The 24043-nt window shown below is 39.6% G+C and overlaps 1 protein-coding gene across 1 annotated transcript in view; it reads left to right on the forward strand.

The window, feature by feature from the left end:
- The first annotated feature begins 1075 nt into the window (after positions 1–1075).
- The window catches only part of Cd28 (CD28 molecule), a 28015-nt gene continuing 5047 nt past the window's right edge, over positions 1076–24043 (forward strand). Inside the window, exons 1-3 of the mRNA XM_021171822.2 lie at positions 1076–1213; positions 18775–19131; positions 21092–21207. Of these exons, the coding sequence (XP_021027481.1) occupies positions 1156–1213; positions 18775–19131; positions 21092–21207 (531 nt within the window). The 5' untranslated portion in view covers positions 1076–1155. The remainder of the gene's footprint in view (positions 1214–18774; positions 19132–21091; positions 21208–24043) is intronic.

A 24043-nucleotide genomic window follows, 5' to 3' on the forward strand; every position in this document is an offset into this window, starting at 1 on the left:
CGGCCATCACTGGAAAGAGAGGCCCATTGGACTTGCAAACTTTATATGCCCCAATATAGGGGAATGCCAGGGCCAAAAGAATGGGAATGGGAGGGTAGGGAAGTGGGGGGCGCTATGGGGGACTTTTGGGATAGCATTGGAAATGTAATTGAGGAAAATATGTAATAAAAAAAAAAAAGAAAGCTAATGTGTATGAGATACATATAACCACAAGCTCCGATGTTTATAGCTTCTATAAGAGCCAGACTATCAGGGAAGCTGTTGAGTTCAGATGCTGACCAGGGGGATCCAGGAAAGCTCCAGAAGAGGAATGTGGAGCTGGCCATGCTGGTGGACTAGCCCTGTCTACAGAGCTGGTTACAAAGGCCCCGGATGTCTCTGTGGTGAATCTTCCAATGGTCTGCTGTTTGAAATGTTTCTTTGAGGGACATAGGGAACATGAGGTAGCAAGGGTGTTTCGTTTACCTCCTGTTTCCCTAAGAAAATATGGTGTTTTTATGACTTCCTCTTTGCTCTGAAAATTTCTGCAGCTGCTCAGATGCCTGGGTGCTTGCCAAGTGTGTACTTGGAAGCGGTTTTCAAAATTGGTAGAAGTGAGTCGTACATACACTCCATAGGATTACCTTAAGATTATTTCAAACATAAATCTCATAACGTTTATGTAGAATTTAAACACGTACATAGAAATCTCTCAGCTTCCCGCGCAGTCTTGTATTTTGGATTTGTCTGTAAGAGTTTGTCTTCTGAGAGAGGTTTTTCTCTCTTCTTTAGAATGCCTTGTTTGTGTGCTTTTGTTGTTGCTGGGCCCTCAGAGCCCACGTTTCACAGCTCTGATGCTCATCAGCATAACTCTCCTGAGCACATTATCTGGTGGTGGCTGACACTCTCTTCAGTACCCCCCCCCCCACCTCCCAAAAAAGAAAAAAGAAAAAAAGGACTGGTTGCTAAAAGAAGTAAAAGTCAAGTCATCAAAAACAATGTAATATCCTGTGTGAAAGTCACGAAGCCTTGTGGTTTGAGTCCCTTGATCATGTGCCCTGTAAAGTGGCCCTGGATGGCAGAGAGTCACAGACCTTGGCAGATGTGACTTCAGTTCACACCACACTCTGCCTTGCTCACAGAGGAGGGGCTGCAGCCCTGACCCTCATCAGAACAATGACACTCAGGCTGCTGTTCTTGGCTCTCAACTTCTTCTCCTCAGTTCAAGTAACAGGTAAGCAATTTTGATATCATTTTTTCCCCCTGTTTTAATTTGTGTTCTCTTGACCAGCATGGTTTATTTTAAAACTGTAGTGACCTGTGAAACTTGAACACATTTAAAGTTTTGTGCTAATCTGACAAGCTACTATTTAGAAACTAGCTAATTCTCATAATACAGTAAATAGAACTTTAACACAAGTTCTTTGGGAAGAAGTAACATTTTATTTAACAACTAGTCCCAAGAACTTTTATATTCAGAATTTTATTTATTGTTTTGTTTTGTTTTGAGATAGGGTTTCTCTGTATAGCCCTGGCTGTCCTGGAACTTACTTTGTAGACCAGGCTGTCCTGGAATTCAGAGGTTTAACTGCCTCTGCCTCCTGAGTGCAAGGATTAAAGGCGTGTGACACCACCGCCCAGTCAGGATTTTACTTTTTACATCCTAGAAAACTGTGATAAGTAAGAAAGTAGGTAAATTCTGAAGGTCTTGGATTAGATTGCCTAGGCTCATATCTCAATTCTTCCTAGTGGTGTTTGGAGCAGGATTTACTACCTAAATCTCTGTAAAACGGGACCCTAAATGAGTATCACCTCAATTTCATTGTGAGATAAAATGCAATAGACATTGTGAAGGTCTTAGTTCAGGCTTGGGCAGTAAGCATGGTGCTCATGGAAGCAGTATGTCTACCTGAATTCAGAGAGTGCCAAGAAGAATCCTGAAGTAAGCACAAAAGCTGGTATAGATACCAGTAAGTTTCCTTTTACTGTTGGTTGAAATATGTTTATTTAGGATAAAATCCTTCAAGTTTCCAATAGCAATGGCAAGGAGGCTATATATTTATCAATTAGAAAGTTCTTACCCTGAACAGCCTTTGGTTCTCATGAGTAAAAGCTATTTATTGTCATAAACTCCATTCCAAATGAAGAGACCATTGGAAGGAGGCCATCTATTGAAGAGAATGTTCAATAATTTCTCCAGAGGATGCAGGTCTCCAGAATTTGGCAACACACATTTATAGCTAAAGAGTCTTTAAAATTTATGTTTAAAGGTTTCTGTACATCCTGTTTAAGGGATCTTAACTTTCTTTTAAAGGAATACTTAAGACACCTTAAGTGTCTTACTAGATAGTAAAGCCTTACCCTTGTTGAAAGTCATGCAACATTAGTGATTTTACACAGAATGCTTTTCTGATGCCCTCTGTGGACAGCCATTTGTTATAAACTCATGTATTTTCTTTGGAAACTTTTTGGGTTGGACTCAAAGCTTTGTACGTTTCCCTGTTTAGAATCTTTACAGGGGTTAGCTAAAAGAGAACTTGGCAAGTTCACATGTGTGCAGATCGTTAGTTTTATTTACCTTAAGATAGGTTTTGCTTCATAGACACCAATCATTTTCCTACTACGTCTTAGGATTTGATGCCAAGCAGCCATTGAAAAAGTAGGATGGGGTAGAGGTAGGAAGCTGAAGAGAAAGAAGTTAAAAGGAAGGGAAGATAATTGCAAATGCAAAGATGTGTGACCCATGGAAAAGGATGTGAAGCCTTTTGTGTGCTTTTCATTTCTCTCTTCATGTCCACCATCTCACACAAGGAAACTCCCTGGTCAAATGTTACTGTCTTGGGCTGGGGATGTAGTACAGTTGGCATAGCACTTATCTAGCGTACATGAAACCCTGGGTTTGATCGCAGCACAGCATAAAACAGGCATGGTAGCACATTCCTATAATCCAGTAGAGGCAGGAGAATCAGAATGATCAAAGTTATCGTTGGCTACATGACAAGTATGAGGCTAACCTGGGCTACAGGAGACATGTAACTGCATTAAAATGTGCCTGTGTGTTAGGGGCAGGTCTTTAGATTCATTAATTGAATAATTTTGACTCATTGGCTCACAGCATGCATTAATGCACTTACTTGATGATGTTTAAGTGTAACCTGGTTCTCATGGCTTGAGTGATACAGCAGAAAGATCATTATGGCTCAATTAAAGAAGTCTGATACAGGAAGGGTTAGGAAGCTGTACCTTAGATGCTTCTTCTGCTAAAGTTACATGTTTTGTATGCATGTTGGATAATAGTGCTCCTGAGATCTTAAAAGACAGGATTCTGTTGGGTTTTGGAGTGTGAGTCCAGCTCATAGCTGCAGGTTCCTGAGAGAATGATCATTTGTGGTAGATAACATGCATCATTGGTAACATGCATCATTGGTTTTATATATATATATTCTAGCCTTTTGTTAGTTTTTCAGCAAACTGACCATGTAGTCTAGAGACTTAAACTCAGGACACACCTGTTTACTTTCCCGTGAGAGCACTTCTTTTCATTTCTCCCCAAATCGTAGTGGATAGAGCATGCCCAAGTGGCCAGGTTGAACATGAATGACTTCTCCACTGATTCTGCATTCCCCTCAGAACTCCTTTTCCATAGTGAGGCACGGAAAAATGATTGGCATTTAATAAAAAGTCATATCTACCAAGCAGAGTAATTAAAAACTGTATTCTTGCCCGATCTTCGGCAAATGACTTCCTCTGTGGTAGATGCACAGAAAGAAATAATTGACTTCTCACGGTTAAGTGTCGCTCTGAGGCTGGGCTTGCAAAGTAAGATAAGAAAAGATGAGTGCGGAGGAATGTGATGTAATCTGCAGGCTGCTGCCTTTGCACTGATTCTGATGCACTGTGGCCAGCTCTTCTGACTGTTAAAAACTGACCAGGCATTCTGGCATTTGAAGTACATCTGATAGCTACTTCCAAAATATGAGATTTGCTAAGAATTTGGTTCATTACCATGATCTTAATTAATACACTATCTTTTTAGTGTCCCCTCCCCCAACTACCCTCTTTTAAAGGCAACCCGTCTAGCAGAGACTTTAATAGCAAGGACTTTTAAAATTAATATTGATTTATCAATTCCAAGAAGCAGAATGAGTCATCGCCACAGGCAGATCAGAAGAAACGAATCTGTGAGAGTTGCTGTGAAGAGCAAGCATGCAAACTTTTGCGATGGGGGAAGGGCTCTCATTGTCTCCCTTCCTTAGATATGGACTCTTCTATCTAATGACCCCCTTTTCTATTTTCACGAGTGAAGAAATTCCCTGTAATTACCGTGACTGTTGTGTGTGGATATCTTCCTTCAAGTACTTCTTAGTTGGCAGTGTGCTGACCTTGACCAAGTGAAAAAAAATTATGCCACTAAGATTCCAGAAGCAAATTTCATTTGTGGTTTATCATCTAAAGCATTGTTCTTTTTGTTCACCTTCACAGGCATTGGTGGGGACAACGGGGTTCACTTGTCATGACTAGAAGGCAAGGAGCTCCCAGAAAGCACCATTACCTCATAGCAGGCAGGTTTACAGGGATAAATCCTTTTCTCCTCTCCTCTCCTCTCAGCTAAATTATAGTTTGCTTTTTTTCCTTAAGAAATTTATTCACAGATGTTTGAATTTTTCTGTTGAGAGTTTAGTCAAACTTGAAGAGAAATGACCTGGGTGTTTTTGTGACTCACTGGAGGGGTGTCCAGCTCTCTAAGTCAGGTGAGGCTTTCTTTGGACTCTCTGGGTAGTGATGTGGTTATAGCACTGCCATCACCCACCCACCCACCCAATCAACTAGTTAACCAACCAAGGAAGAGGACCAAAACAACAAACGTTCAACATACCCAGAACTTTTATCAGGAGACTTGGTGAGTGGCAATTAGTCTCTGAAGCTGGGGGAGCAGGCTGGGGTGGGGGGCATTAAGGCCTGAGGGGTGAGGGGAAAGCATTCACAAGGTAGGTTTTCTTGTTTCTTTTTTTGCTTGTGACTCTTAGTTTGACAGCCTTAAGCTGTAGAAGAGAGGTTTGCTGGGTGGGATCAAGAAGTCCTCAGTTTCTTGGCAGAGACTCAGAAAGGGAGTGTTTTCTCTGCCTTTAGTGATCCATTGCTAATGTAACTGGTCCCATGGTTTTTGTGTTTTTTTTTCCTTTGTATCATTATGCAAATTGTTTCTGTGTTCTTCATGAGTAAGAGACACTTCATGGCGGTGGAGAGCTTTTTGCTTAACTTCGAGCTTCTTTATCTTCACATCATGGTTACCGTCATCTCCTCGCCGCCACCATTATCGTTATCTCTAGGATGTTGGTTGGCAAGGTAACCAGGTTAACGATGTCATTCAGAATTACTTATAGTTCACATTAGTCTCTAATCTAATCTTGAAATCCTTTCCACAGCTTCTGAATTACGTGGTTGGCTCATAATCGACCATATAATGTATAATCAAAACATTTAAGTATCTTCATCATCCATCTGTTCATCTAGACATCTGATTTATTGACACGCCCCTCATTGTAACAATGATACTGGTTGAGAACTTAGGCGGGTGTTTGAATTTTCAACTTTTCACCTTTGTGTTTTGTTGTGTGTTTGTGTATTTACAGGTGCATGTGTGCATGAGTGTGGAAGCCGAGGGCAGCCTCAGGTTCCATTTCTGTGGTGCTGACCACCATTTCTTATTTGTTTGTTTTTGGTTTTTGAATTCTCTCTGTTTTGAGATCTTGCCTAGTAGGCTTCATTGGCAGCCCACTAAGTACTAGGGATGTGCTTGTCTCTGCCTCCCTGGTACTGGGATTACAAGTGGATGCCATCACAGCTAGTTTTTAAAATATGACTTCTGGTCATTGAACTCAGTTCCTCATGCTTGCACAGTAAATACTTTACCAACTGACCTATCTCTCCAGAGTCAACATTTCGATTTTTTAATCAGTGATCCATTATAAGGTTGTGGTTTTCCTTGCTGAGGAGGAAGAGCCAGAACATCACTTAGATGTATTTGCATCTTGTTTGTGACCTGGTAACTGTCTTTGATTTTGAGTGATACTAATACATAATTGGAGATCAGCAGGGGTCTAGCTTAAACACATTGGTTCTATCCTCAGGGTTTAAGTGTGGAAGGGCACATAGGAGAATGTTTTCTTCTGTTGCCACACTTCAGCGACCCCAAACCAGAGTGCTATTAAGTGTCTGGCTCACCCATGTGCTTTGGTGAGATAAGTTCTCATTCATGCACTCCTTCAGGAGGCATTTATTGAGAATCTTCTATGTGCAAGATACTAGTCTGGTTCCTGAGACAGGTTAAAAAAAGAAAAAACACTTCAAGATGTGATAAAGTAAAAGGGAGAATCGTAAAACCTTAGGTTTTTTTTTTTTCAGTCTTAGGTCAATTATGAATAGCATTCTATCCACACTAATTTAATGTGGTGGAAAACAATGATAAACCACAGGTGTTTAGAGATGGGAGGAAACCTGTATTTCTTAATTTGCAGGGAAGAAAGCTGTGCTGATGATCATACTAGAAGATGTTAAGAAAAAGATTACATTTTCAAGACTCTTGGGATTGTTGCATGCTTTTGGGCTGCTCTCATCTTAGTTTATCCAAGCTAATGTCTTCTGTACCCTAATAAAAAGGTCCTTAACTCCAACATCCTCCACTGTCTCACACTGGCACCCCACCCTTCTTGACTTTACCAAGGCTGTATTTGTCTTGTGGTTCCTTCTATCTCTGCTATTCCTGATCTACTGTTTTTCATAATAGTTTTTTGGGTGAATGAGTCACCTCCTTGAGGAAAAGGCTGCCTTTATTTTAAGAGGTGGTTCTATGAGAACGTAGCTCCCTTTAGCATATATTTATTAGACCTCTCATATCTTAATCCTTCATGCCACTGAGGAAACAGAGGAAAAGGACAAGAAGCACAAGGTCACAACACACAGGATCTGCTTGAATCATTAGTTGAGTTTTCTTGTTTTCATGGACTGAGCTTTGTAATAGGATACAACCTATGAAAACAGCTACATGATGACAGTTGGGCATTCCCCTTCCTTACCTCATGGTGCTATATGATGCTTTAATGGCTTTGCATGTACTATCCTTATAGTCTTGGATATCCCTTCTACCTATCACTTGAAGGTCTTCTTTGAGACCCTGAATATCAAAACATGGGACTTCTGTTCTCTTCAGAGTTCCCAAAATTGTTATTAAGAATTGATAACATCTGTTTTGCATACCAGACTATTAACTTTTAAGGAGGAGGCGCTTGTCTCATTTGCTCATTTAAACTTGTTGTTGAGCACAAATGCTGGAAGCAAATATTTGTTGAAAAAGAAAGTGAGCTTGCAATGTTTCAGAAATGGAGAAGCATCAAATAAGCACTCTGTCAAAATTAATGTAGGAGTTGCTTGTGGAGCTCATGCTGTAGTCCCAAATCCCAGTACTCAGGAATTGGAGGCAGGAGGATTACCAGGAGCTGTGGGCTAGTCTGGGTTACACAGTAAAGTTTATGCCAGCCTGGCTATAGTGTGTCACCTTGCCTTAACTTCCCATTCCCAACAACAAATTATTGTAGGATGGTAAGTCTTTATGAAGAGTTGAGAATTGAAATGGATGCTGTTGGTAGGTAGGATGTTAACGGATGATGCTATTGATAAAAATTGCTAGCTAATATTTAGTTTGTACTTATGTTGTAGACATTGTTCTACTTGCTTTTTTATTGTTTAAGGCATTCAATCTTTCCCTAAAGCCCATTAAGAAATTATCATAACTGTATCATAATTCATAGATGGGAAAATGGAAATACCAAGCAGGTCCAACTAGTTACATATTTTTTACATATTTCCTAGCACCTCACAACTAGGGTTCATGTTCTGACCAAGATTATGTTGCCTGAGAAGGAAGGAAATTAGGAAACAAAACCACAAATATGGTTCCATGTTCTTGGCAGTCAGACTTGGAAGTCTACGAAGGTAGGAAATGACCAGACCAGGTTAGAACAAAGGTCTGAATAGTGATTTTAAAAAAATGCTGGAATTTGATTTTTAGGGTCTCATGAAGCAGTTGAAGTGGTTCAGAAGACGCACTTAGAAACGCTTATCCGGGCAATGAAGCAGAAGGCATGGAATGACACACTAGTTAAAAGGATCAGGAAAACCGAGTTGGATAGAATCTGGGAAATTCCTCTGGTTAGGAGGCAACTGAAGTGAGCACTGGAGTCAGAGCACAGACTTCAGAGGGAGGCTGGGAAGTCTTCTCAAAAGACATGAAAATTAGAGAGAGGACAATCTAAGTGCATAGTGTGTGTGGGCTTGACCTCAGCTCCTGGCTGAGATAACAGGGCCACAAGGTTCAAACCAACTGGAAGCTACCAGTTTCCAATCAGGGATGTTAATCTTAGCATCTCTTTGTGGGGTTTTGGTTTGTTTGTTTTGTTTTGTTTATGGAATAAGTATGTATCTGCTTGATCTTTGGAAGACCAAGACTGGTTTTTGTTTTTGTTTTTTTGTTTTGTTTTGTTTTGTTTTTAAACTTTCTAACTCACTCCCAACTCAAAATATGAATCTAAGGATTTCTCAAGATATGTGGTTAGGGGTTTTAGTTTGTCATATCATGACATACATGATCTGGGTATCAATTTACTCATCTGGTACATGAAGGGATTGGATTCAAGAATGTATTTTATACATATATATATACATACATACACACAAACATATATACATACATACGCACATATACATACATACATACATACATACACATACATACATACACATAGATACATATATACATAGATGCATATATGTAGAGAATTGCAAGAGTGTTATCTCTGAAATCTTTTATATCTGTAGTTTAGAATCTTAGGTGCCTATGTGCTTCTAAATGTCTGCAGGGTTGGGGAAGCCATACTGCCTTTGTTGACTCTTATTTTCCACCATAAAGTTCAGGTCTAAAACAGTCATTATTTCCAGAATTCCAGGCTCTGACACCTACCCAGAAGAGTCTGAGCATGTCACAGGAGCCCTGAGCAGCTTGTTCAAATGTTTCATATTTACAGAGAGCAGAACAGATAAGATAAATGTTTTGCTGTCTTCTTACATGTTTTGAACAGGAATTCAGAGGATGAAGACTCAGGAGCCCTAAGATCTGGTCATTGGATTAAAATGCACATATACAGAACAATATATCAGGGTAGCCAGATTGAAGGAGTCACTGTAACTTAATTTATTTGTGTAATCTTATTTGTGAGTTTATACAATGAAGTGATTAAAATGTTATACTCATGTAAATAATTCTTTTATAACGGTTTTCCATATTTGAAAATTGAATTATGGTCATAATATTCATGTTGAAAGTTAATAGAGATCACTACTCTTTCGGTACTAGAATAATGCAGTTTGACTCTTTTGAATGGCTCAGTGGTATTTACTATGATACCACTTCTGTTTAATCAATTTGCTCTGCCATGGTGTCCTATTTCTAGAAAACCGGAGGACAGTTGTCATCCTATAAATGGTAGATGGGACTGTTCTCAGGCTTATGAGGTTGTGTGTTATGAGTTTCAGCTCCACAGTGGAATCTCTGGGAGGTGGGGCTGGATTACACAGGAGTAGGCAATGGCTTTTCATCTGAAAATTACCATTCACCCTCAACACAGGTGACCTAAGGATATTTCAGTCTCCAGCAGCTTCCTAAAACTCTGGCCCTATCCTTTTGTCTCCTCCTGATTGTCTCTGTGGGAGGCCTTATCCACCCCTTAAGTCTAACATTTCTGAAACAATCCATCAGTTTCTTCTCTCCAAACAGATATCATTTATTAACTTACATTATCAACGGTGCCTCAATTCTTGCCCTTAGCCGGCACTGGAACTTGGGTGGGTTTCCACTCATGCGCACTGACTGTGAGTCCAGCGCTGGTGCTTTGCTCCACTCATGCGCACTGACTGTCAGTCCAGCGCTGGTGCTTTGCTCCACTCATGCGCACTGACTGTCAGTCCAGCGCTGGTGCTTTGCTCATCCTTTTGCAGCTCAGGCCTTGCCAGCTCACATCTTTTATGGCAACAGCCTCACTGCTCTGAATTGTCCTTAACCTTCCATCATATTATTGTGCAACCTCTCCCCGCAGGGAGTCGGGGGAGGTGGGACTCCATTCTTACCTTATATGTGAAGAGTCCTGGAAAAATCCACGTGCCTTTTCTTGGTATCAAAGCCCCCTGCCTCCCGCATGATTGGTGTAAACATATTACCTATTTCTTCCTTAAATAAATAAAATTCCTTGTTACTTTCTGATAAACCCTTGCAGTAAGGTCATCTCCTTAATCTTGTCCTATCTCAATTTGCTGTAGACTTCATGGTCCAGTTCAGGACTGCTCTGTATAGAAGCCTCCAGACTCATTGCATCTGTGAGCTTTTCCTTGGAACTGTCAGTGACTCTAGAATTCATGCACCTGGGTTTGGAGTATAACTGTGAACCTACCAGGGCTTTCTTTTATATCTTTCCATCTCCAAAGAACCAAATAATCAGAGCTCATTATTTAAACTTGCTGAATTAATGACTTTGTCATGGAAGAATTTAGAATATCAGAGAACAATTTTCTGACTAATCAAATTTTGTTTTCAGAGTGTATACATTAATTATTCTAACAATTTTTCTCTCCTAGAAATGAATGTTTTATGTCTCAGTACTCATATGGTTTTTTTTGTTTGTTTGTTTGGTTGGTTGGTTGGTTTTTGCACTGGAACTTTCTGACAAGTAGCATATAGGATAGTAATATTTTAAAGAGACAAAGACAAGTGTCTTCTACATCATTGTACATGTGTATCATATTGTTCAATGTCATTTTTTGGGAGGAGAGATTTTATTTCTGCCATGATTTCTTATAAAAATGAGAAGTTCACAAAAGCAGTTAATGGAAAATGAGAGAAAATGACCATAGGTTTTTTTTTCCTTGAAGATTTACCTTGCATTTAAAATTTTAATATGATTTTCATCTGTATCATCTGTCTTTGGTTATCCAAAGCACTGTAGGTCATAATATAGAACAGAGTTAAGGGTATAGCTTCGATCAGTAATGGTCCAAAGTGACTCATTTAGTAAATTTATTCATCATGTTTCTATTTCTGTTTTCATTGGCACCTATAATCAATTTGTAATTGCCTGAGTTGAATGATATTTGTTTTGTTTTAAAATATTATATACTATTAATAAGATTTAGTGTACTTGATACAGTTGATAGCAATGACACACAGCCTTGGACAAGGTTAGCCGGTTAGCTTTTTTTTTTTTTAATCGACAATAGTCACGCTTTGTCACAGTGATCTCTACTACTCCTCTGTTTCCTTCTGACTCTGGCATCTCCTGTCTTCAGATCTAACAGTGGTCACAGCTGTGGTGCTGAATGCCACAGGTGTCCCCTGCTCCTGTTGGCTTCTACTCTCTCACAATTTGAACAGTGCACCTTTCATAAACAAGCCTGCCTACGGGTGCCAGTGACTTAACAGGCCACATATTTTCAGTTGGAATCCCGCAAGAGACAACATACATGCCTGTATATCATATTGTTGAAATTCATTTAAAAAAAAAGATTTTACTTATACCATGCTTTCTTTTAAAAATGAGAAGAATTGCAAGAAAACAGTTGATGGAAAATGAGAGGAAATGACCATAGTTACTTTGAAACTATTTACCTGAGCTACAAGATGTTGAGCCCCCAGTATGACTTACAGGCTCAAGAACAAGCACTAGATTGGCTCATCAGAGAGCCTGTACCTTACAGAGTCTGAAAGGAAGCTAGTGGTCAGGGGGCTAGAAGGTGAGGGATATCCTAGTCCCAAACAGGAAATACGTTTGGAGGAAAATTATAGTAACTTAATCAGATCTGTGGTCAGAACCCAGGCATTCTTTGCCAGGGCAACCAATGACGTCTTCATAACTGGCTACAAACACGAGAGTACAATGCGGCCAAACATAGCCTCGCCCCCTACCTAAGATGTTACTAACACATCAAATTCTGTTCACTTGGAATTTTCAAAAGAAAACACCAGAATTAGGAAGCTATAACTTCATTTTTTTCCAAATGTATGGAAGTGTTGTGATGGGAATAAATGGAATCCATTAGAATCTCCAGAAGAAAAATCAATTTCTAATTAAGTATGTATAATATCTTTCTAGTATCTTCTTTAGCATGCCAGTCTATGCTTCAGTCTTGAGTCACACCAGCCTTGGTGGGCCACTTTATTTCACTATGATGCTTATGATATAAAAAAAGAAAGACAGAATATTATAAATGTAAACATGATTAAAAATGTAAATCTTTTTAGTTAAGGAGTCACCCATTAAAAGTTGGACTGGAAAGTAACTTTATGAGCTGATTGACATCTTTTTGTACATGGAGCTAAAATGAAATAGAAGAGCTACAATGGATAAGCACTACTTGTGAAGTAGAAATTCTTCATGAGAAGCAGTTTGTATGATAATAGTGTCTGTAGGTCTCATCTGAAATTCATCTATGACCTGTAGGTCTCTCAAATTGTGCGCAAACTCTTTGTGTGTAGTTATCCTTCATTATCCATGGAGAACATGTTCCAAGACTCTCTGTAGATACTTGAAACCCTGGATAGCAAAACTCTGTAAATGAATGTCTTTCCCATCTTTGCCAAGCCCACCACGCACTGTGTCTGCAACTTCTGCAGTCGGAGGTGTAACAGCAAACTAGCCTGACTTTCCCTCCTTAGTGTGAATCCTAAATACCTCAGCATTTGATCTTTTTTTTTTTCCTTATTAATTAGAGAAATTTTTGCCAGAATCACTGTTCGTTCACTGCAGGTCATTATTAATAAAATAAAGGTCGTTTGAACAAAACCAGTGAGATACCTCAGTGGTTGATCTGATAGCTCAGGGAACAATTTCATGGCTAACTGGTGATTGTGTTGGTAGCACATGCATAGTAGAACAACCAACTAAAGGGATAATTCACATCTCAGGTGACTAACATTGGACCTCATCACAAGAGTGATGCCTATTCAAAATTTATGAATTGTTTATATCTGAAATTTCCCATTTAATGATCTGGGTTTACAGATGAATATAGGTAATAGAGACTATGGAATGGAAAATCACAGACAAGGAAGAGCTAGTTGGAACCATACTTCCTTTAAATATGAGCACAAAACTGACGTCTTGTTGAATGAACAAAGTTGTTCTTTTTTTCTTCTGTTCATTTATAATTGAAAGCATCAGTCCTTACACCTACACAAATAAATTACACATTAGCTCTTTAGTATTTTGTGTGACTTAGTTTGAAAAAAAAGTCATTTATTATTTTTGTTTTCAGTAGCCTCATCTATAAAACAAGGGAACGGCTTTAGATAATTTTCAAGTTCCTTCCAGCTGAGATTCTCTCTCTCTCTCTCTCTCTCTCTCTCTCTCTCTCTCTCTCTCTCTCTCTCTCTCTCTCTCTCTCTCTCTCTCTCTCTCTCTCTCCATACAGAACTCCACTAAAATGGTGGAGAAAATGAAGTTTACTTTGGTCCAGTCCTCTTGCCATTCAACTTACCAACTGCTAAATAGCAATCCCCTTGGTTCTCACTTGAAGCTCTCAGTGTCAGCTCTTTGATCAAGTCCAGACTCTAGAGGACCTAAAACTAACCACTGGAATTAGGTTAGAATGTTGATGCAGGGTCTCAGAGGGAAAGGAACAATAGACCAAAATCTGTTGGAAGGCTTGAGTTCAAGTCTCAAAGGCTGCTTATTTGTCTTGAGCTTGGACTCGTCTTATAGACTCATGATTCTAAACTACTATGTTCCCTACATTGTATTTTATACTTCATATTCTTTGTAAATACACAATTTAGCTTAACTGGGAGGGGTGTGTGTGTGTATACATCCTTTTAAGGTCAGAGTTCTTTGATGTTTGATCACCTTAGAGATGATTTTCCAGTGCACCTGTACAGAGGTTGGTTTGGTTCCTAAGCATAGTAATTGACCCACTTAGAATTGATGAGCAGGAAAGAAGTTGTTTTTGTAACTATTGCATTCCCTTGGAAACACAATCAATTGTCGACCTTCTAGAAGCCAGTTCTACCACAAGTTTTACAGACTCTTGGTGGGAACTCTGGCTCTCACAGCCTTGCCCTGGGCTGCAGATAAGTGCCTTCTCACCTCTGCCCTTAGTCTTCATATCACCTGGTGTAGATTTGTGTGGAAAAGAGTCTTGAGGTTACTGCTTCCTGTCTCCACAGCTTTGCCTTGTTTAGCTGCTAGGAGAGGCTTTGAAAAGCAAAGCACAAATTCACCATCAAAACAACCTGACGATTCGATTGGTAGACATGCCAGCCAAGGCAGTCTTTTACTGTGCTGAGTGAATGCAGTTGGGAGAGTAACACTGTTTCTTGTGGGTGTAGCCTAGGTAAACCACTCACAAGAAGGGAAACAGAATCAAATGTTTGCAGAGGGAAAGAAAGATCATTCCTAGCATGGTTTAGAAAACAACACATCTTCAAACAGAAGTCCATAGAGGAAAGCTAAATGTATCTCTAGTTCCTTCCAAGTCGGTGCTTCTCAACCTCACTAATGTTGTGACCCTTTAGTACATTTCCTCATGTTGTGGTGACCCCAGCCATCAAATTATTTTGTTGCTATGTCATAACTGTAATTTTGCTACTCTTATGAATCACAATGTAAATATCTGAGACGCAGGATATGTGATATTTTACCCTCAAGGTGATCGTAACTCACAGGTTGAGAAGCACTGGTCTAAGTCTAGGTATGTCCTTACATTTTATAATATTCCCTTAAACTATTTGAAATACCACAGATCCCCAGAAACTCCAAAAAAAAAAAAAAACAAAATACACAGCCACGCTGACCATTGTCATGTTTCGGTTCATCTGTATCTTTGTGCTGTACTGCTGTAGGGTAGAGATGGATCTCTTCACGCATGCTCCATTTTTAAGGGAAATTAAAAGGAACTAGAAGTATCATACGTACTAGAAACCACTGTGAGTACACATGGTCAATACCATTTAGGACAACTGTAATCTTTCTTTCATACCTAAAGAAACCTATTTTATTTCATGTGTCTCCAGAGAAGATGTCGATTCTGAGGTCCTGTCAGGTAGCTTCTCATGGGGGATAAATTAAGGTGGGACTAAAATCTAGAAATTGTATTAACATTTAAAAAGAGGATTTATCAGCTTGAATCCTAAGCTAGGAAGCTGTTGGCCACATATCAGCACAAAACAAGAAATTACCTTGACTATAGCATCTCTCTTTAAGCATCAGCTAATCTAAAAATTATCTGTCAACACAGAAGAGAGAAATGTGAGCACCTACAGACAAACTGCCCATCTCCTTTTCACAGTTTTCAAACTTCCCAACAAAAGCTGGCACAGTCACAGAATGAGGTATTTCCCCTTTCCTTGGTCTGTGCTTGATCTCCAGCACAATGGCAGCCAACACACAGCCTTGACACAGGGGCTGTGCAGTTCTCGTTGAGAGCATGCTTGGTTTGTAACGCTGAGGTCAAATGGGCTCGGGAGAAATCAGACAACCTCAGTCATGCTGAGGCTTGAGCTCAGAGGCCTCGTGCTGGGAAGAAGAAGAAAAGCTACCTTTGAGTTATCATATTACTCCTTGTGAAGAAAAACCGTTTCAGAGAATGACTGCAGTCTCTTCCTCTGAAAGTTTCCATCCTGTGTCACGACCCCTGATGCTGAAAACAGGTCTTCGTTATGCCCAGATGTCCACACTTGACTTAATTTTTGGATCTGTCTATTCTGGTAATGAAGTAGAAATGAGTAAAAAGAAAAATAGCTTCTTGTTTCTTACCCTGTTTGGCTGAGGAAGTCATTTTAAATGCTTCCTTTTCTCTTTTAACCACACCTAAATCACTGTCAAGTTGGGTAAGCATTAGCCTGTAAACATTGTTCACTTCATCCACTACTTCTAAGCCAGTGTAGTCTCTCACCTCTCACCTCTGATGAATCTTGCCCACTCTCCATGCCCTCATCCTTGTACCTTCCAAAGTACTGCTTCCACTTTGGTTAGCGTGATCTACAGAAATGAAAAGCTGTGAGCACCTGCTTTTCAGCTTAAGAGCCTTCACTAGGTCTCTATCACTGGCAGGAGATCTTGGTAAACATTTGTCAATCAATGTAGGCATCATCCTTTATCCCACAGACTAGCAGTCTTCATGTCTAGGAAATCAACTGGTCCCACAACCTGCAGACTGTTGTCTACTGGATCAAAACTAGCTATATATATATTTTTTTTCCTTCCTTACTAGACTGGGAACTGCCCAAGGAATTCATGTGTAGGAAACCTGCTTTCCCTCTCTCACACATGTCTTGGGAAGATGTCATCTGCTGAATCAGACAGGGATTACTAAAAGAACATTGGAGTTTGGATGTTGGAGCTTGTCCTTTCCCTCTAGCTCCTCTCTACCCCTACACAGATGTTCACAGCAGCATTGCTCATAACAGGCAAAAAAAAATGTTGAGTGTAAAAACAAAATGCACTACAGCTGCACAACGGAATAGTCATAAACTGACGTTCTGATACTTTTATCACATCACACGTGAAACTTGAAAATAGCTATGTGAAAGACGCCAGATACAAAACGACACACATACTGTGATTTCAAACATAGGATATGTCCTGAATGGGCAAGTAGAGACAAGAAGTAGAGGAGTGGTTGCCAGGGGCTGGAGGGAGAGCATGATGGGAACTGATGGCTCATGCGATTGACGTTTCCTTTCCGTGTAATGAAAATGTTTTACAGACAGTGGTGGTCCACTCACAACTCTCATTGTGTTAAAAAAAATCCCTTAATCGTGTTTTTAAAAAGAAGAACTTTATGATACGTGAATTATATTTCAGTAAAGTTATTTCAACCCAAATATCAACACTAACCACATCTTAACTTATACCAAATATATCAGAATTTCTGGGAGTAAGATGTCGTGGATATGCGTTTTCTTTTTAAGTTCATATGTATAGAAATACTGATAATTCTATAGATGATAAAAGTTAGTAGAGATTTAATTCTGTGTACTCACCTTCTACCCAAAGCAAAAAGGAAGAAATAAAGGAAGGAAGAAAGGAAAAACAAACTCAAACAAACAAACAAACAGAAACCAAAACCAAAAACAAAACACCTATGTACATGGATTCAATCCCAGGTTAAATGATAAATTTCATTTTTAACAACTTCCGAATCTAACTGGCTCTTGGGTGTGGGTACAAATAACCTTTTAAAAATTAGAACTACCAGGCTGAAGAGATTGCTCCACAATTAAAGGACAGCCTCACAGCAAGAACTATAAATAGGTAGCTCTTAGCATGCTTCCCCAGTAAAAATTGATTTTAATTTAATTTATTTATTTTTAAAAATTTCTTCCCAGACAGCAATTTGTTTACTACTGAAAAATCGAGGTCATATCTGAGAAAGAGGATGCCTACATTCTATCTGTCTTTGATCTGTGATGTTGACTCTCCATGCCTAAGCGGTCAGCTATTTAGGTGGTGTAGCCTTTGGTTTCAGTTCTGATTTTGTTCACCATTTGCTCAATGTCTGTAGATGAACCATTCATGTTTCTAGACCTCATTCAGTCATCTTTTTCTTTTTAAACAAATGTACAGGAACGGTGCCCCACACTTTTAATCCCAACACTCAGGAGGCAAAGGCAGATGAATTAGTGAGTTATAGGCCAGCCTGGTCTATGTAGTAGACAGCCAGTGAATCCCGGTTTTTGTTTCTGTTTTGTTTTGTTTGTTTGGAAAAAAAAATAGAGAGTCAAAGACATGGTAGGCACCTGTTACCAAACCTGATCTGTGGGTGGAGGGAAAGAACCAATCCTACAACTTGACCTCTGACCTTCATTTGCATGCATGTTCTCTCTCTCTCTCTCTCTCTCTCTCTCTCTCTCTCTCTCTCTCTCTCACACACACACACACACACACACATGCACACACACACACACTGTACTTCTGTATTTCTGTGTTCTGGAAATGGGGGTGCATTGGAAACAGTATGAGCTTTGTCTCCCCTCCCCCAAAGGAACTGAGTGTGTAGTTTTATTTTCTTTGCCTTTAAGGGGAGAAATTGAATTAGATGGTATCCAGAGCTTTGATTGTTGCATAAAGATAGAACTCTTCTTGCTTTGAGAGAATAATCATGCAACGTTCTTGGGAGGCTCTTATCTGAATCTGCTCTGGAAGAGTAATTTAAGCCAGCCCTTGGGGCTACAAACGTGGTGCCTCTTTCTTTACCCCTTTATTGACTGCTCTTGGTTTGGTCAATAAGTAAAGTCAGAATGTTTTGAAACTTTGAAATACTTTTACAAAAATCTGTTGCAGAGTTGAAAAAAAAATCACTTGGACATCTGTGTCAGGTTTTCAAGAGACCTCCAAGCTGATCACTTATTCAGGAAGTCAACCCAAGGCCTGTCAACATCATAGGAATCTCAACTGGACTAAAAAAATTCTAGTGACTAGCTGGGGTACTCAATGCTCACAGCAGCTCACATTTTGCCGTCCAGGTGGAAGCATGCTCCTGTCTTCCCATTCAGAAAAGGATGCAAGCATCACTGAAATATAAACTTGAGAACTTTCAGTGTAGTCATCATTCCAAGAAGAGCTATTAATATATCTTTTTCTGCCAAGGGACTAACTTTGTTGGAGATCTGTTCAGTTGGCTAATTAATTCACTTTGATTTCAGGGCAATGGAATTATTATTCTTATGTTCCTAACTAAATGTTTTTTTCCCTTCAGAAAACAAGATTTTGGTAAAGCAGTCGCCCCTGCTTGTGGTAGATAGCAACGAGGTCAGCCTCAGCTGCAGGTATTCCTACAACCTTCTCGCAAAGGAATTCCGGGCATCCCTGTACAAGGGTGTGAACAGCGACGTGGAAGTCTGTGTCGGGAATGGGAATTTTACCTATCAGCCCCAGTTTCGCTCGAATGCGGAGTTCAACTGCGACGGGGATTTCGACAATGAAACAGTGACGTTCCGTCTCTGGAATCTGCATGTTAATCACACAGATATTTACTTCTGCAAAATTGAGTTCATGTATCCTCCGCCTTACCTAGACAATGAGAGGAGCAATGGAACTATTATTCACATAAAAGGTAACACACCACTGTACTACTGTAACCTAAAGGACGATTGCGCAATGCTGAAGGCAGGGTTGGGATAAGTGAAGCTGGGGCGCTCGCACGTGATCTGAGACTCGAAGGCAAATCTCGTAAACCTGTTTCCTTTTACTCCAGCAATGATTCCAGCTTATTTGGAATGCCTTTATCTTTCCTCACTGAAGGACGAGGGATGAGTCTATGGGAATAGAAACTATGAGATTTTTCTTTTGACCTTTTGGATCAAGTATGAAATTGAGCACAGAGTCCTCTACAATGAAACATAGTCTGACAGGTCAGGACTCAGGAAGAATGGGTTGGATACTAAATTAATTCTTTTTTTTTTTTTTTTTTTTTTGTGATCCATGTTCTTCCATTACTAAGTTTCTTTCCATTTTCCAAAACATATAAAGGATGCTGGTCTAGAAATGTAGGGGCATGCAATTTGAGATCTTGGGTAAATTATCCAACTTTTTAATAGCCCCAAACTCAATATAATTAAGCAGCACTCATGAATCAGCAGCAATAAGTACTTATGTTTACGTTGAGATTATGTTCTGTGTAAACACTGGGAAGAAAACTAATAGGGTTCTCAAACTCAAATATCGTTATTGGCATTAACATAAAAACTGAGAGAGGGTGGATAGATTTTTATGTATATGAGAATGATAGATAAGAAAATATATCCTCCATTTTACATTCAATTTTAGCACAATTTCAATAAATGCATTTTCTCTTATGCCATAACAAAGGTGTACTTAAGAAAACTTAAATATCAAACAAAAAAAGAATTATTATATTAACATGACAGTATCTTTCATGTTCTGGCAAAAACAGAGGCAATTAATGCACAAATTAAGATTTCTAATATCAGTAATTCTCAGGCAAGATATTTTAATTGGATTGAGTCAGAGGATAAAAAGATACACTATTTTGGAAGGTAAGAGTAAAACACTTTTCCATATAAATGATACATTACTTTAGGCTAGTATATTGTGTGTATGCATACATATAGATTTAGGAGAACTAGAAAAGAAGTCAGGGATTCTGTACTTGGCAGCTTTCAGCCCTGTTTATATTTGTAAACCCTAAGTATGTAACTGGAAAAATGTCTGTGCTCAACTTTAAGTTTCTGACTTCACCAACATGGCTTGAGGAAGGGCAGTTAGATAATGATCTCACACTCTGTGAGATAATTCTAATGTGTAGCCAGGATTAAAGCTTCATGGACCAGAGAGTTGTTGATATTCTCTTTATTTATGTATTTTATTACAACTTTATTAGAAAGAACTTGGAAATAAAAAAAAATTCATGTATCCCAATTCATCGGACTCAAAGTCTATACATCTCGATGAACTGTGAAGGATTCTGCTTAGTTATACTCTCCCACGAGATTTAATAGGACTGCGTGGAGTTTCCCCATCCCCTTCCTCATACCAAATAAATAACCTGACTCATTCGCTATCGGATAATCTGTTGGAGTTGGAGCCAGATATTTATCTTTTCACTTTTTTCCAGGCTAGATTTCTGACCGCCATATTAAGCTGATGATTTTTCTTAGGGGTTGAAAACATTTGTATCATTTCACTTATTCAAAGAGTTTAGTGTATAGATAAATTATCTATATACCTGACAGGGGTCGGGGGTGGGGTGGGGAAGGAGCTAGGGGTCAGGTTAAAGTCACTGAAAGTCGCCATTAGCATTATGCAGTGCTAACAAGACCCAGTGACTGCCACCCGTGTAGCACTACAAAGCAGTGTTTGTAACCGTAGCCTTGTATACTGACCAAGTATGATCAGTGGTGGGGTTGAGTAAGTCCCAAAGAGCAAGACTCGATCATCTAAGCTGGTGGTATTTTGCATGTTTTAGTACTTTCAAATTCTCCTCTGATGTACAGGACAGAAATGTACTCAACTGCTGTTTCTGTGTCCTTTAACCCACATGTTGTGTTTTTCAGAGAAACATCTTTGTCATACTCAATCATCTCCTAAGCTGTTTTGGGCACTGGTCGTGGTTGCTGGAGTCCTGTTTTGTTATGGCTTGCTAGTGACAGTGGCTCTTTGTGTTATCTGGGTAAGAGGAGCAACATTGCTTTTATGTAACTTCTCTGCACCTGCCCTCTGACTATATTAAGACTCTGGCCTGTATCTTTTCTACATTAAAGCAGATGATGCTTTTCAGTCTGTCCAACTTATACATAGTAATGATCTGATGTGAGTTCTGTTTTCCAGAAGGCACCAAGTAGCCAGGCAGAATTGGAATGAAATGGGAAGATTACGGTGGGAAATTACAGAGAATTAGCTTTTCTTATTCTTAATTTTCTAACATAATAATTGCATATCAAGCAGCTTAGATGCATACATAAAGTATAAAATCTAAATCTCATCAGGATTAGGCAACTGAAGCCCATGCTTTGGCTTGGGGTAAAAAATCAGGAGAAAGTAGGCTGATGAAATTGTGCATTCAAACCAGAAGAAAGCAGGTCTGTTTATGTCAGTCCTATTTTCTGTCTCTTCTGAAGCAGTTGCACTGTGTGAGGTCAACTTGGATGCTGTCATTATGAGACTGTAAGGGGAGAGGGACTGTTCAGAGCTCTCCCCACTGAATAGAGATTACTTGTCTCTATAGATGTTTCTGCATAAGTTTAATAGATATTTTCTCATCTTCCTCAATGTTGAATTTTTGATTCAAGCTTAAACATTTTGTGTTGGTTTGATTTTTTTTTTCCTGAGACAACGTCTCACCATGTGGACCAGATTCATCTGGAAGTTACTATGCAATCCAAACTGACCTTGACTCATGTCAATCCTCCTGCTTCATCCTCTTGAGGGCTTATAGATGTATAGCACCATGTCTGACTTTTGAACATATTTAAAGATTTTTGAATTTTAATTTGTGTGAGTAAGTGTTTTGCCTGCCTGCATGTCTGTGCACCATTTATATGTCTGGCACCCATTGGAAGCCAGAAGAGGGCATCAGCTTTTCTGAAACTGAAGTTACAGATATTTGTGAGCTACCATGTAGGTGCTGGGAATTGAACCCCGTTCCCTGGAAGAGAGGCCAGTGCTGTTAACTGCTAAGCTATCTTCCTTATGCTTGTTGAACACATTTTGATGAACACATTCACTGTTAAGGTGGTACCACCTTAACAAGGATCCTTTTCTTAGAAACCCCTTTGTGTATGAGGAAGAGAATGCCTTATGTATTGATTCTGCATGACTCTGATTTTTTTCCCAGAAGTTGGGTGAATATACAGGTAAGTTCTTCAATGAGAAATGTATGCTGCACAAGACAAAAAGACCCCTTTTCTTGCTATTCTTCACCCATCTACTATGAAGTACACTTAGGACTTAGTGAACGCTTATTGTGCTGCTAATAGGTAACCACCATACAAAGCAAATAAGGACCTAACTAAGCCTGTTTGAGATATGATACCCATTTTAAGGCATAATCCAAATATTTAAAGAGACAACTTATGGTCAGGGATTTCTAGAACTCATTCCATGTGATGCCATCTTATTTACTATAGCATTGGAGAGGGGACAGGGCAGCTCTAGTTCTAAGTCATCAAGTTGTATCTTCCCACAAGAGATTTAAATTGTTTATTTGCTTAGCCAAAGTTGCCTCTCTATTCTATTATTCCCCACACATTCCTGTAGTTCACAGGCCATGGGGCAGGCGGACATTTGTCAAGCTACCTTTTGACTAATCTATAACTTTTACACAGTGGAGAACAGTGTTAGTTTATTCATGGGAATTGTTTCATCTTGAGAATTCCAAAAGTTGTCCAATCTGGGTATGGTGACAGAGGCTTTAGTATAGAAACTATTGCCCAACTTCTGGCTCTGATATTAGTTGAGAACGCCCATCGTTCTGGACTTTGGAGTCTGCACTCTTGCTATCTTCTTGCTCTACAGGGGCCTCCAATGACTTTAGAATCCTTAGGTTTGACTTGGTTTTTCTAATCCTCAACTACTGACTTTCTTCCTTTCCAAGTCTCTAACCAAGAACTTGAATTTCCTAATCTAAAGACCAGGTGCAATAGACCTCTGGGTACCCTTCCAAGAAGGGGCTCCCTTGTCATATATTGACCTAGGTCAAAGGAATTTACTAGCTTCGTGGGAAGGACTTCTGGAAACTGCTTTGGCTTTCAGTGATCCCACAGGCACCACTTTAACACTTATGATAAATAGATATCAAGGAAGTCAGCTTCTAAGATGAGGCACCAATGTACTGAGTGACTGAAATCACCCCAAAGCAGCTTCTCACTTTCAATGAGTTAAAACAATTCACCTTTCAAGTCATGCATCAGATAAGTTTCGTGCTTTCCTTTGGCAGCCCCCCCAATTTCTGGTAAGATTCGTCTTCTCTGCCTTGGGAAAACTGCTCTTGACTTATCTCACATGCTCACTGTGACTATACAGCCTTAGTGCTCTACTTGTGTGGCTTTTGGGAGTCAAACCAGGTTATCTAACAAAAATGCCACTTATTTGGACCTCAGACCCAGGTCTTTGTACTCTCTGACCAAGTGGGGGTATAAGAATAACTTGCATCTCACAGAACAATGTAGTGCCTTTACCATGAGCTCTTCCTTTCCTGCTATTTGGTCAGGAAACATCTTGGTGAGCTGGGCATTTAGGGATCCTGAGGACTTAACCACTTTCTGGGATCCTATTTTTTTCTGGCCAGCAATGTGCCCTAGGTGAAAGTTAACTGGGTTCCAGAGCCTCCTGAGAATCCATGCTGTGCTACTGTAGGTAGTTCCAGGCTGTGTGGGTTTCTGTCTCTGTGCTTGACCTGATGTTGGCATTTGAGTAAAGGAAAGGCTTTTCTTGGTCAGGTTGCCATAGACTGCGACCTTTCATTTTTTTTTTTTTTATTCTCGCTCCCTTTTCTAGGTTAGAGGAGC

The sequence above is a fragment of the Mus caroli genome, chromosome 1, assembly GCF_900094665.2.
Source record: "Mus caroli chromosome 1, CAROLI_EIJ_v1.1, whole genome shotgun sequence".
Lineage (NCBI taxonomy): Eukaryota > Metazoa > Chordata > Mammalia > Rodentia > Muridae > Mus > Mus caroli.